Source organism: Neolamprologus brichardi, chromosome 7 (genome assembly GCF_056152115.1).
Source record: "Neolamprologus brichardi isolate AB-2024 chromosome 7, ASM5615211v1, whole genome shotgun sequence".
Lineage (NCBI taxonomy): Eukaryota > Metazoa > Chordata > Actinopteri > Cichliformes > Cichlidae > Neolamprologus > Neolamprologus brichardi.
Window position 1 is genome coordinate 59,778,389 of NC_142110.1, and position 15,622 is coordinate 59,794,010.

The window sequence follows — 15,622 nt, forward strand, 5'->3', positions numbered from 1 at the left end:
TGCACTCGTTCAAACACACACACAAACACATACACACACTCGAGTCACATGTAATAGTCAATACTTAGATCATCTGTACATTCATTTACAGCTTGGTTGGGTGTAGATGCATTTTCCTTAACAGGCTCTATAGAGAATAGGACCGAAAATTTTTTGGCATCTTGTAGTTTGTTACTCTTCCTTACAAAAGGCAATATAAATTTCTCTTCTCGGGCAATCTCAGATTCAGCTTCTGTCACATCAGGTAAGAGAACATTAAAACACTCTCTTTATCTAGATGTTTTTCATATTTGTCAGTGTATTTTGCTATTAAACTGATATTTTGATATTTACCTCTTTAGAATAATAAAACATTTTATATTCCATCTTAAGTAGCTTGAACATAAATTACAAATTATTTAGGGTTTAGTAGACAGCTGTCAGTTTTAAGAAGAAAGTGAAAGAATTATTGTGAATGCTTATTTGTTTTTTCTATTGCTTAGCCTTTTTTAGATGATTACTTAGTTAAACTTTAAAGAAATTCAACAGAAAAAAGGAGTTAAACGGGTTGTAGAGCTTTTCTTTCCTCCTTCCTTTAAAGCTCTGTGAACATTTTAGCTATTAGCTCTAGGCTATAGATACAGAAGTGTTATGCTTTTGGCTCTAAGCTACCAGTAGCAAATTTCTCCTGCATCTATACAGCTGAATAAATGGATTGCATTGAAAAACAATGTAACTGCCAGGTTTTTGAGCATTAAAATTATAGCTCTGGTTCTGCTACATCTGCAGCAAAAAAACTAAACAAAAAACAAAATAATCTATATGTGTTAAATCTAACGCTGCAAATGCAGATTCTGTGGAAAACTGTTTTAAATTAACTCAGTCCCATATAAATCCTGTGACAAGTTGCATGTTGTCTCTGTCTATAGAATCATAAGTTTGTTATTGTACTACACAATTTGTTAAGTTAAGACTTGTAATGAGTAACTGGAAAACTCGTAAAACTCATAAAATTTGGTACTTTATTTTGCACAGCATTTGCATAACCTAACATTTATTTACCTTTTACCAGTTGCTTCCCAATGGAAATTACAGTGTGAGGGTACAAACTAAAAGATTGATGGTAAGTGCATGTTGCTTAGGATAAGTTCAACCATTGGCAACCACTGGCATGGTTGAGCTTATCTCAACCCAATGGTTCTCTCAACCATGAGCTTATCTCAAGAAACTAATGCACAGTTTTGCATTTTCAATTCATAACTGTACCCATGACTAGACAAAAGCATCAGTGAAATTAATCTGATGTAATACTGTGCAAAATAAAAGGCCTGTGTAAGAAAAATGGAATTAGAGGCTGCATGTATGAGCTGTACATAAGGTCAAGGATGCAGCAGTAGAACTTGGGGTGCCTACTTTAAATCTGGCAGAAAATATCTTAATCAGTGGCTTAACTGGAATTTCTGTGGTTATTGGTGTTCATGTATATTAAGAGTATTTGTAAACACGTTTTCATTGAAATAGCCTAAATGTGTTATTTTATTTACCTAAACATACAATCTTACCCCCAGCCGGCATCCCAACATGAACACAAAGTGATATTACCTTTATGAAGTAATAAAGTCAAAGTTATTTACAACTATTTTGTTTTTCCCAAACATGTAATCTGCTAAACAGATTCATAGTTTGGTTTGATTCAAGGAGTAAACTCTGGCAACCAAACTCTGGCAACCAAGCTTTAAAATAATTTTGAAAGGTAGGCAAATTTGAAGTGGCAAGAACATTTCAACTCATGTTTGGCTAACAGGTGAGTGGCTTCACTTCAGGAACATATCCAGGATCTCTGACAGGGAAGAGAGATAGTGTTGACGGAGGTCAAGATGAGTTTATTGTAGATCGAGTCTTGGTGTCACAAAGTAAGCTCAGGAGGAGCACTTGGTCCTCCTGGCAAACACTCAACAAAAAAATATGGTTGGAGAATGGGCGAAAAGGTTGTGAACAGATAAGTCCTTTCATCTGCAAGTAACAGGGAAGATAGACTGGAGCTCACAAGTGGCTGAAGGAGTTCACAGTCACCTAGTAAGCTGAGCTCCAGAGAAAATGGTTTCAAGAACTCTGAAGTAATAACTGGAGGGATGACCAAGAATCTGGGTTAAACAAAGAAGAGCACAAATTCAAACAGGTAACAAAGAAGGCCTGGCAATCACAATGTTGGCACAATCTGGCAGAGAACTGTGACTCAGCTCAGCCTTAAAATATTTAACACTTGACTCCTCAAATCAGGACAGATGCCAAAAGGACAGCTCAAGTAGGATGACTCCAACCTGACATTTGTGTTTTAATTTGATCATGTGACAGTGATAATGCACAGATAACACAATTCAGCTATTTACTGTAACCTAATTGCGGTGTTCACTGTATGCACATATTACTAACAAGCTCTGAAAATGTGAAGTATAACTGCATGCTTACAATGCTTCTCATAACTCCAATTGTACGCATGTTATTGTTCCTGTGTGTGTGTGTGTGTGTGTGTGTGTGTGCACCCACTCATGTGACTGTCCTTCACAGTCAGTGGTCAGGCTTCAGTAAGTAGTAAGTAATCACAAATGACATGTATTGATCAGCCTAGAAAACAGCCTAAAGCAATAACTTTAGAAAGACAAAGTTATGTCATCAGTGGAAAGAGACACCCGGTGATAGCTTCACCATGTACTAAAAGCAATGATATGTCTGGGCATCTAGGATTTTTATTTTTTTCATGTTTTTGTATTTTTTGCAATAATAAACTGACAGAACATTGTCAATGCACGTAATGCTGAAATAATGATTAATACTTGTATGGGTTAAAACTTAGTGTTTTTATATATGTAATAGGAAATGTTTTTATTAAACATTGTAATATTGTACATTGTAAATATTTTAATATGTAAGCACTTCATAGAAAACTCGTAATATAAATGGGTACAATTTCATAACATTGCAACCAAAATAGCTCATATAAATAGTTTATAAAGCTGGTAAACCAAATGTTTATTTGCCACTGATATCTGTTGTCCCCCCTTTAGAGGGTAGGTGATTTATGATGATATTGTAAACAACTTGCAATCGAGAATTATTTGCAAAAAAAATTAGGATCTTTTACAGAGGAAATGATGAAGAGATTCATTCATAAGTTCCTACCGATCATAGCACAGAAACAGCAATGAAGATCAGACAATGGACTCATCTGCTAGATCTCAGTACAGAATTTGTTACTGCCTTTTACAAGATCTTACTGCAGTGACAAGTGTAGTCTGGACTGGTAGGGCTGCAGGTCTGATCCTGTGGTGTCCTCGGGATTCCCATATGCTTGTTTGCCATTCACCTAGGTACCATTTTTGATCCGAGGACACCACAAGGGTTACGCAAGGTTGGCTTTTAACCTGAAGAGCCTTGAATTGTGCGCAAAACTAGCAGCCATCTGGCATTAATGGCCTGATTCTACTGGGAATTTTTCCTTCCTACTGTCGCAAAGTGCTCATAGGGGGTTCACTTGTCATTTCCTCTCTAACGTTTTGCCAACAGCACCTTGAGTCCTGTGTGACCAAGCCCATTACATCTTAAAGACCTCATAGTACCACAGCATCCCAATAGAGCACTTCTCTGTAAGAGTGCAAGATTGTTGTGATTCTTAGACGTTCCAAAAGGACCATGGAAGCAGAACTTACAGGTACCAGGCCCCGTTGATGGAAAAAAAAGACCACATAGGGAATTGCCACCTGGTGCTTTTTCTCGTGCTTCAGTATTCATATTTCCAAGGTAATCTTCTGTCATCTTGTTTCTGTTCCAGGATGGATCACCATGAATGGCAACAGGGAAGAAGTAGGGGTCATAGGCACTATGATGATGATGATGGTGAGTAAGAAAAAACATTAACTGAAAAAAGTTTTGCCATGAGAGAGAAAACTGAGGAAGTGCCCTGAATTTTTTTTTAAACTCTGAGGTCTAAGTCATCTTCAGTGATGATCCCAACCCTTGCCCTGACCTATAAACCTTTGTTTTGGAGAAACACAAAAGGTACATGCTTCCTCGCCCTCTTCCTGCCACTATCCCCTGTTTCTTCTGTCACTCCAGCTACTGCTAAATGTTTCTCCAGTGTCTTCAGAAATTTGTCAAGCTTAGGTGACATCCTTACCTTCTACAATTACATTGAACATTTTATTACTTTCTAACAGATTTTGCTCTATTATCCTTGACAACATAGCTCCACTTAATTAAAAAACCCAGAAAAAACTAATTTAGGTGGTATTCCCAGACTAAATACATCAACTTGTGAACTGTGTTTCTAGGAGGGCAGAGCACAAATTGAAAAACGGATACATTTCACGTATGACATCTGATTTTTAAAACCTGTTAGATGCTGCATAATGCTGAAACCAGTCAGAAGTTTTTAGAATACGTTCCCATTTTCAGAGCACCCCTCAAGCTCTGACTGCATTGATCAGATCCAAATGAAATGTTTCTCTCTCCATCTCAGAGGCCCAGCCATTCTACATTGGTGTTCCAGTTTCCCACCGGCGGAAAAGGCGCAGACATCACTCCTATGCCAGCGATGCCAACCGTGATTCACGACATACACACTATGATCACCATACACAGCGAGAACACTCACATCGAGGATATTATAACAAAGACGAGCACTATAATAATGAAGAGGATGGCGAAGAGTGTCGTGAGCATGCCGATCCTACAGGTTAGAAATCAAAAGTTTTTCATAAAAGTATCCATAAGTGTTAAATAAAAGTGACCGTTTGCCTTTTTTTCTTGTGATTTTTTTAAGATTGACATACTTAATTTACTCCATCATCCAGTAATTATATAATAATTACAATTATTGTATAACTAATAATAACAGTAATTAAACTGCAACATATAACCACTATGCACAAAATATCAGAAAACAAGTTCATGCAAAAGTATCACTAGGAAAGATACTGAACCCTGAGTTGCTCCACTGCATTCATCAGAGTGTGAGTGTGTGTGACTGTTGGACAGAAATTACTTTGACATAGAAATAAGTGAATGGGTGAAAGAGTTTTGTGTTTCACAGTCAGTTCATCATATACATTCATATATACAGTGGGTAAAACTGAACATGTCACCAATGTGTTACTGACTTAAAATTTTCACCAGATGTCACTAACAACCCATCCAGTACACACATGCAAAGAAATCAAACCACAGATGTCCATACATTTTCTTCCTGTGCCACTTACAGCTGTTTCCTGCACTGTGTAGCTGTGTTATCTGTCATTAGTACTCATAAGTTATGAGTAACTATGATAAATGACACATAGACATGCACATAGAAATGGAGATGCAAAAAGGCTTGGAAAGTCATTACACCAGCTGAACTCTATCAGTAATTAGAAAGCAATCCTACTACTTAATGAATATTAATACCAGCTGGTTCTGTCCCAACTGATTTAAGCAAGATTTCCTCACCCTAGGAAAAGGCAGAGGAGTAAAAAGAATTATTAGAAGAGCTTTCCAAGAGCCAAGGACCACTTGTGGAGAGCTACAAAAAGACCTGGAAACAGCAGGTACAATTGTTTCAAAGAAAACAATAAGCAATACACTCAACTGTCATGGTCTGTATGCATGCTCACCATGCAAGACTCCATTCCTGAAGAAAAACTATATTGAAGCATTTAGACAAGCCTGTGAAATACTAGGAAAATCAAACTCTTTGGATGCCAAAATATATACCAAGTTTGAAGGTCAAAACGCACTGAACATCACCCTGGAAACATTATAGTGTTCTCCTGTGAAGTCTGGAGGTTGGAAAATCATGGTAGGTATAGGGGATAACATCTCTTTCATTTGTTAAGTTTTCCTGAAGCATTTGTTAACCACTGTGTTTATTGGATGGTACAACATCATTTTCACAAATGAAATGAGACTGATTGTTTTTCTGCCTATCAAGCTGGATGCTGTAAAGGCTGAAATTCATTAGCTGTGAGCTGATGCTGGGCGATTAACATTAGAAATTATTGTACTTGGCGTTCATACATTCATTATACTGTAGTTTGTGATGTCTTTTCAACCAGTTGAGTAAGTTAGTGTAGCTTTCCGGTGCAGACAACTCTTCAGCATGCATATGATTTATTTTTGGTTATTATTAATGCTAAATAGGAAGTATTTTGAAGTATGGTGATCTGCTTTGAGGGGCAGGCTCTTCACCTTCGGCTATGCCAGACATTGATTTGTCACTAATCCAGACCAGAGATAAAAAGATCAACAATGAAATCACCACCTCTTGATCAATCAGTTCTCCAGAAAATAGACCCATCTTCTGTACTACAAGAACTATGGGGCTACATGGACACTGTGTGACTCTAACTCCCATGTTCAGCATTTCTACTAATTCCTTCTGAACAAATTTTCTTTTGTGTTTAGTTTACGCCAGGATGTGTTACAAAATGTCGCTGTCTGATATTGGTATAATCATGCAGGGGGAGAGCACATCTGCAAAACGCTGCAGCAACATCCGCTCTCTAGGCCTGTGTGAGATTGCCATTACAATGGACGGAGGCAAGAATGGTTTCCTCTGTGGACAGTAGAAGCTGGTTTGAACAGATTTTAGTGTGTGAGACATGAATGAGCTCTGGTCAGTCAGTATCTCTTTCAAGATGCCGACTCGGGAGATTTCCTGAAACAGTGCCTGTGCCACACTCTTTACAGAAATGGTGTGCAGCGGCACTGTTTCGGGATAGCCTTCATAATATTGTTGTGATTTGGCGCTACATAAATAAAACTGAATTGAACTGAATTGATATTGCATTCCATAATCTACCAGAAAGAAGATATATCCCTATTAGGCATGGGCGATATAAACGATATACGATAGAGATTTTGATTATACCGCTTTACCGCGATAGCGCATGTTGATGATGTCATCAAGCTGCGCCTGTTTTGGTCGAAAGCATCGCAGCGGCTACAACTATTATCATCTGCAAATTATGCTGGGCGACAGTCATAGCAAAGAGATGAAGCACTTTTGAAATATGGGGAAAGCCAAAAACTGCGCTTCCTCCACTTCCGTAACATTGATTCATTAATGTTGAATTCTCTCACAGCTGTTCTATTCCCATGTTGTTGCAGTATATTAATAACTAACCTTGTATTGTGGATGAATGATCTCAGTTGTTCTCCTGACTGTTTGGCCCATGTATAGCATCCTGCTATGCGATTGCATTTGTCCCTGACCACCAGAATCCCTCACGTTAACTTTTATCGAGTGGAAAAAAAGTTGGCGTTCATCCTCCAGCTTCACTGTGCTAATGTTATGCTAACATAGCTGTGTCGCTAGCAATCACGTAGCACAACATTATATACCAGGTAGTCCAACTTCAGTAACCCTGCAAACGCCACTGCTATTTCGTTTTCTGTCTTCATTTATGTTGGAAGTGGTAGCAGAGCTGTGCGTTTTAATTAGTTTCAAAAATCTCTCAGTCAGAACATGGTATGAAATGTTTAGGTGGAAACTAGCGAGCTAACTTCCTGTTAACTTGTAACTCCGTTAAATTTAATAAATTCTGTTTTCATGGATGCCTGGATGTTACACTTAATTGTTACAACTGGTAAAGCAACAAAGCTGATGATTTTATTAAAGATGAAATAATTTAGACCGTTTTTAACTCTCAGTGTTCGTTTGACTTTGGGTCCTGAAGCGGACGGAGTTTTGGACCCAGATTACTCCGCGAAGCTCCTCACTACAGCAGCCGTAATGCTCTGACAATCCATCAAGCAGTGCGGCTTACCAAAGTTGTACTAAAACATTTTTAACAGATTTCTGCACGCCCAAATCGGTTCGAGATCAGTAAGCACAACCAGAATTCATACATAAGGCACACTCTCGATCTTTGAGAAAATTAAAGGATTTTAAGTGTGCCTTATAGTGTGGAAAATATGTTATACAGAAGAAAAGAACATATCGTGATATATATCGTTACCGCACATGCTTCAAATTATATCGCGATATAAATTTTAGGCCATATCGCCCAGCCCTAATCCCTATGCACCTCAATTAAATGACATATGAGGTTCAAGCTGATGCCCTCAAACAGAACCTCAATTAACAGTTATGCACAAAGACACTTTTAGAATTCCCCAAATGGCTGGCCAATAAAATTGGACCATTATTTGCTCCAAAGTTTTGGCATAACCCATATGACCTCTTATTCCATATTCATAGAATAACGTCAGTGTACTTTTGATCCGTGTGTGATTAGTTTTTATCACTTAGTCAAATGACAACTATAGAAGTGTCGTCACCAAACTACCGTAGTGGGAAATCTCCTGTGGACTAGATAGCTGGACCTGACAGAGCCTCCAGAGAAGGCCCTTCTGTCTCCTCCTCCTCTGAGAATTGGGCGGCTTCCAGCCGATGTTGTGACCCCCACCACCTCCCTCAGCTGCGCTGAAAGGTGATCCTTGGGCAGGGTCACAACAACATCCAAGCTGCCCAGTCAGTGGCAGTGGACCAACTCTGCAGTATCTGCGAGGAGCCCCACTTGCTGATTTGGTGGTGCGAGGCCTAATTGGTCCACTACCAGCCAACGGCCATCTTCTCTAAGTTGAGAGTCACCGCCTGGGCACTGGGAGTAGTCTCAGCCTTTACTTTTCCTCAGGTCTTTCTGCTGTTGCCTGAAAGAAATCTGAGAAAGCCTGAAGATCATCTCCTTCCCCCATCGACTCTAGTGGTGTCATTGAGGAACAAGCAGAGCAACCACTCTCCAACTCCTTTATGTGGCTCTTTGACTGGTCTTGTAGCTGTTCTAATTGTCAATGATGCACCACCACCTGCTCCCAATGCATGGCCACCAGCTCAACCACCATCGGGGCCAGCACCTCAATTGGCTAGGCCAGTCACAGGTCCACCATACCACAGCCCAGGTTTTGGCACCACTGTTATAAAAAGACCCACTATACACAGTTTTGAAAGGTAAGTATGTGTTTATTCATAATGTTTTTCACTTTTGTGACCTCTCTGCAGCTTCCAGCCACTTCCTTCACCTCCAAACACCAGCTCTCCCACAGGGCCCTGGCAGCTGCTGAAATAGGGAAGGCATGGTTAACGTGATGGCTATCAGCAGTCCTGGCCAGCATTCCCTGGCACTGTCCCCTGAACCCACCACTCCACCCCTCCACTGCAGCTGAGCCATAAACCACACACCGGCACACTGTGCTTGGGGAATATATTTTATAAGTGCAAGTTGTCAAGCTGTACCTTCCTAAAACTACTGAATGAAGTGCAATGTATACATCACATTGTCATGGGAATTTCCATTTTACTGGTATATTTTTATGTTCTTCTTTAAGATTTTTATTACTTTTTGGTAACATCTCTGGAATAGATGGTAGTCATGCAGACAATTTTTGTGGAGGTCATATGATCTGTTAAATCCCCTTAATGATTGGTTAGATGCTGACAATGCCACCCTTTTCATGTGAACCACCCCATTCATGTGACCATTTATTCTTATCACCAATGTTAGGGTAAGATAATCTAGATAAGGGAAAGATATCCTGGCTATGTTGAACAAGCTTCACAGTATAGGGCCCGGTTCATGAAACTTCAAGCTGCACGGTGCAGGGAACAGCTGTGATTGGCACATGCAGACACATGGCCAAGCACTGTATTTGAGAGGACCTAGTTGCTTTTACTTTGCATTTTAAAGAGAGTGTATTTTAATTTATTTTAAATATCGCTCACTCATTTAATTTTGGGAAGGCTAAATTTTATTAATTTAATTAATTGGGTCACCTACAGCCTAGTGTGGTTGTTTCTCACATAGTTTTCTCTCATAGCCTGTGTGTATGCAATAGGAAAAGGGTGCTTTTTCTGCATTGCGTTGTGGATTACTGCCTCAAGTGAAGGGCTTCACGGATGTCAAGGGGCTGGACAGACTGGATGCTTTAGTAGTTTGTAGTGGTAAAGAAAGTGAAGCTTGAAGCATGAAGCTTTAACCTCTTAAGCCCCAACGCCCCCTGATACAGGGGCAAAAAGCAGGAGATCAGGTAGGCTGGAAGTACATATGATTCAAACCACTGCAGCGCAGTAGCTTTAATATCTACAACAAGCTTTAATTGTTGCAATAAAATATCGTGGTCAACAATGAGGTATATCAGCTCAAGCACAGAGATGAGTCCACTGTCAGAGGCCTTAATCATTTGTAACCTCATATCATATTTATGATTGAAGCATTAATTAAATTACATAGAGCTATTTTGCTTTACCTTAGCACTCAAATACATTCTATACAACGTGTCTCATTGAAACCATTCACACCCATTCAAAAAAAACACTTTTTCTATACTTAAGTGCTTTCTGTCTAAAATTCACACTCTGATAAACACATTGGAGAGCAACTTGGGGTTGGTATCTTGCCCGGGGAAACACAGCACTATAAATACACACAGAAGAGCAATTAGTCACAGAATCAGATGACAGAACCAATCAGCAGCTGCCAGCTCTCCAATCAGGAAGGACCTGCAAAGACTCCTAAAGGCAGAGGACACACACAGAACAAAATCTAGCCACCGTGATCCAAAATATGGCCAGGACTGTACCATCAAGTAAAACCTTATTCTCCCACAGCGGCGCAGCAATAGCACGCAGTGGCCACTCCGGACCAAAATGATGTTGTTTTAGTGCTTTCTATGGCTTTTTCATTGGCACTTCTGAGCCACGTGGACACCATAACAAGCGGTCTTCATGTTTACTAACGGCAAATACTCCTAAATTACAAGCATCATATTCAGTTACATGGACTTATTTCGTGCCGATAGAAATGCAGCTCTGTTCAGTAAGAATCCCGGTGGTGGCTTCTGTGTCTACATCAACATGAAATGGCGCAAGAACTCTGTACTAGTTTCCAATTACTGCTCATCGCTGGTAGAGTTTATCACTGTTAGATGCAGGCCTTTTTATTTACCTTGGGAATTCACTACTGTGCTCATTACAGCAGTATACATCCCACCCAGCGCTAACACTAAAGAGGCGCTCTGCGAGCTGTATAGGGTGATCAGCAAGCTGCAGAACTCCAGCCCCAATGGATCGTTTATTATCACTGGAGATTTCAACCATGCAAATCTCAAGTCAGTGCTGAAATTTCATCATTATGTAGACTTTGTGACGAGAAAGGCAAACGCACTGTACGCAATGTTTACACAAATATTCCCAATGCGTACCAAGCGAAGCCCTGCCCCCACATTGGTTACTCAGACCACTTGTCTGTCATGCTAATTCTGGCATACAGACTGCCCATCAAACACTGAAAACCGGTTCTGAGACAAGTGAGAACCTGGCCTGCAGGAGCTCTCTCTGCTCTTCAGGACTGTTTTGAACACACTGACTGGGACATGTTCAGGGAGGCTGCAACACCACATCAACACATCATCTGTGACCAGCTACATTAGTAAGTGCATTGATGATGTCACTGTCTCCAAGACTATCCTAATATTCTCCAACCAGAAACTGTGGATGACTTCAGAGGTGCGTGAACTGCTAAAGACTTGAGACTCCGCCTTCAGAGCAGACGACAAGGGGGTCCTAGAAACAGTGAGGGCCACACTGAGCACTGGAGCCCCTCAGGGATGTGTGCTCAGCCCACTCCTGTTCACTCTGCAGACTCACGACTGTGCAGCAAAGCACTGCTCGAACCACATCATCAAGTTCGACAAGACTGTTTTGGGTCTCATCAGCAAGAATGGTGAGTCAGCATACAGAGAGGAGGTACAACAGCTAAAGGACTGATGCAGAGTCAACGACCTGTGTCTGAATATTGACAAAACAAAACAGATGATTGCTAACTTCAGTAGAGCACGGAGAGATTACTGACCACTTAACATTAATGGATCCTCTGTGGAGGTCGCAAGAGCACCAAATTCCTGACGGAGAACCTCTCCTGGTCCCTAAACACCAGCTAACTAAGAAGGGCCAACAGCGTTTCTACTTCCTGTGGAAGCTGAGAAAAGACTATCGAGAGTTTCCTAAGCAGCTTCATCACTGTGTAGTATAGTAACTCCACCGTATTGGATCACAAGACGGATGGTGATTGTGAGAACAGCTGAGAAGATCATTGGAACCTCTCTTCCCTCCATCACAGACACCTATTGCATCCACTGCATCTGCAAAGCCACCAGCGATGTGGAGGACCCCACACATCCCTCACACACTTTTTTACCTTGCCCTCACTGCCAGACTGCGAAACAGTTTCTTCCCCCAAGCTGCCAGACTACTAAAGAATCAGTGACTGGTCTGACACACACACACACCTACAAACCTCACTACTTCAAGCACTTATCTGGACACCTTCATGCACACACGCACACACGCAAACCTTCAAACATCACATTATGTGTTGCACAATGCTCAGTCTTATGCAAAACACACTGTAATTGTTGCACTTCTCTAATTCACTGTTGTGTCTGCACTGTCTTATGTCTGCAGTGTCTTGTGTCTGTATCATTCTGTTCTGTCTGGTGTTGCCGTGTATTTGTTTGGGGGTTTTTTGTATTTGACTTTTTTTTTCTTTTTTCTTTTGCACACGTGCACTTTATGTAGCCCTGTGTTGATTGTCTGTTATATGTAATATGTAGCACTATGGTCTTTAAGGAATGTTGTCTCGCTTCACTGTGTACTGTACCACTGCACATGGTTGAAATGACAGTAAAGCCACATGACTTGACTTGACTTGTCTAAAGCAAGGCACAAGGGATGAAACTAGCAGAAAATACAGAAAAAGAAAATACATAAATACATGAAAGAAACATAAACACCAAATACAGACTAAACAAACCAAGAAACAACATAAGATATTTAAATTAACAAAACCTGAGAGTACATTAACTTAAAGACCCAGGAGCATGACATGTGTAGTTGAAAAAAAATGCCCTAAAACAAAAAATCCTCACTTCCAACCTTAAGTGAGTTATAGCAATCTGGCTAGTATTTAGAAAATAAGTAACACAGAAACATATTAGACTTTGCTGGTATTTTAACAACACAGCTAAATATATACACAGCAGTGGTGGAGGCACAAGATCTGGCCTTATCTATGCTATTAGCTAGATAATCCAAAGTTTCACCTGCATGAACAGAATTTAATTACGTAGTTGGTGTATATATGCCACAGTATGGGATGAATGTTTTTGCAGCATGGTCCTGATCCCAAGAGGCCATGAAGTCTGAAGCCTGTAAGCTGATTAGAGCTGAGGAACTTAAAACTGTGTGCGCATGCATGCATGCGTGTATTATTTGGTGTGACTGTAAGTGTGTGTGGTATGCAGATTATTTTCACCTGCTCCTATCAGGATTCATATTAATGTAGAGCAAACGCAAGGTCTGAGATAGATAGGTAAAGGCACTGATGCAGTAATCGGAGACAAAAAGAAGAAGTTACGTTGGGGGCAATGTCCTTGTTTTTCTTGCATCTGAGTGTGTTAGTATTTGTGTTCAGGAGCAGAGTACTAGAAGGCTCTCTGGTGTGTATCAGCCCTCTTAAAGCCTCTGGCTCTTTGCTGATTTGGGGATTTTAGTGGAATTCTATCACAGCTTACAGAAACCTTTTTGTAGCTGCTTGACTGGTGCAGGTCTGCTCACCAAAATATTTGCAGCTAACTGAAATACCAAAAGACAAGCTGAAAAGACATATGAAAAAAGTGTGAATGTATGTCACTTGTCTCCACTCAAATAGTGTTGAGCAAAGGACAGTCAACTTTAACAAGAATAAGTTGGAGGGCTATATTTTTTTTCTGAGCGCGAAGTTTAAGGATATCTTACCCGTTACTTTTGGGATTTTGGCGTCTCTGGTCTAAGGATTTAGTGAGCATGGAAAACTCTGGGCTCTTTTTCCCATCAATTACAACCTCCCAGTGGACATTGCCAGGCTCCCAAATAGGTAAAGTTGAATAAATGAATAAAAAAGTAATACTAAAAAAATACCGTATTAACCTGAAATAAATAAGCACAAGCTGCAAGCTAACTAATTTTACCTTTAGTATAATAGCATTCCCTTACATTTTATATTGCTTAGATAGTGTGCACTTTCTTAGCTTTGGAGATAATACAAAGATTTTGATTATTCTGAAAGGTCATTAATGGCTGATAACATTATTGAATTAATAAAGTAGCCCATCACAACCAAAAGTATGCCCCATTATTTTAAATTAAGCACAAACCATGGCAACTGAAGGAACAAGATTCTATTTTAAGATTTTAACAAATTCAGAATTCTGAGTAGATTTATTACAACCTCATTATGTAGTATTTAGAACAAAAAGAAAACATTTACACCTATTCAACTATGTTCATGAAGACTATGATACAAAGAGCTAATGTTTATCTAAAGTTTTAGTTATTTGTTTTGTGATTTATGAATCGAAATTTTCTTTATCTGTGATTTTTGTCTGTTAAGTCAGCTTCTGGCTTGAGGGTATCTGTCCTTTTGTCCAGTGGTCCAAATTGATCTTTAACATTGCAATCATAATTCACCATGACCAACCTCTGTGGAGTTATACTGGCTGGTTAGAGATGAACATAATCAAATCTCCAATGTGGTCCGACCAATAGTGACAGAACTCAGTAATGGAAACTTCTGTTGGTTGCACCGTGGAACATTTTATTGTATTTTCATTATACACCACACTCTAACACAGATTACATAATTTTAATAAAAAGATAACTGAAATGATCAACATCACTGTCGCAAAAGATCTGTGAAACTTGTGCTTATAATAGGAACTTCTCAGATTTATCAGTTTGTTTGAGTTATTGATTTTTGACTATTTTTTTACTTCTTTGTAAGGTGGAATAAAAGAAGACCAGTGCCCCCACCCCCACCACGCATCGCCCACACACCCACACAAACGCACACAAACAGTGGGATGCAAATGAGTAGTGCCTCTAGGCTAAGGATGTTAATAGAGATTGATCTGTTCAGGGTAAAATTAGAAAATAGTGCACATTACTCTCAAATAGTCATTAGAGAACTGACTCATGTGTTTTGCTTTTTGAGATAACTAATGGGGATTGTTTATATAACATATAATTATTTACAGTTAAAAGAAAAGAAAAAAGTAAGTGCTATAAGAATCTAAATGTTTATGTGAGAGCTTTATCAGTGGGGCAGATTATTCTATTCTATTTTGGAAAATAATATAAGTTTAATATGAGTCTAAACTTATATTATTTTACAAGTTAATACGAGTTTATTTTAGGAGAAATTTGGCAGGAAAGCATAGATCAGTTTGTATTGACACCGAGTCTTCATCAGAATCTAGCAAACCTACAGCCAATTCAGATTGAATACCAGCCCTACTATTTTTATATGTATATATATATATATTCTATTCTATTCTCTGTGGCAATGAACCAACACCTGAAGCAAGATATTTAACCCCTAGATGGTGTTGTAATTAATTGGGAGCTTCCAATACTCTGGAAAATGCTGGATTTAAATCCTCCAGAAGCAGAAAAAAACTCTAAAATATTCCCTTAAAAACATGATGACAACAGAAAAGAATAAGAATTTAATGAAAATATTGTTCCCAATTCTGTCCATCTGTGTTTTCAGTGGGAGAAATGTTTCATCACTCA

At 39.4% G+C, this 15,622-nt stretch overlaps 1 protein-coding gene across 2 annotated transcripts in view; it reads left to right on the forward strand.

Moving 5' to 3' along the window:
* Window positions 1-3,809: 3,809 nt before the first annotated feature.
* Window positions 3,810-15,622, forward strand: part of slc4a5b (solute carrier family 4 member 5b) — a 53,100-nt gene continuing 41,287 nt past the window's right edge. For both annotated transcript variants that reach the window (XM_087843994.1, XM_087843993.1), the window contains exons 1-2: window positions 3,810-3,873; window positions 4,496-4,711. In XM_087843994.1, the coding sequence (XP_087700120.1) occupies window positions 3,810-3,873; window positions 4,496-4,711 (280 nt within the window). The remainder of the gene's footprint in view (window positions 3,874-4,495; window positions 4,712-15,622) is intronic.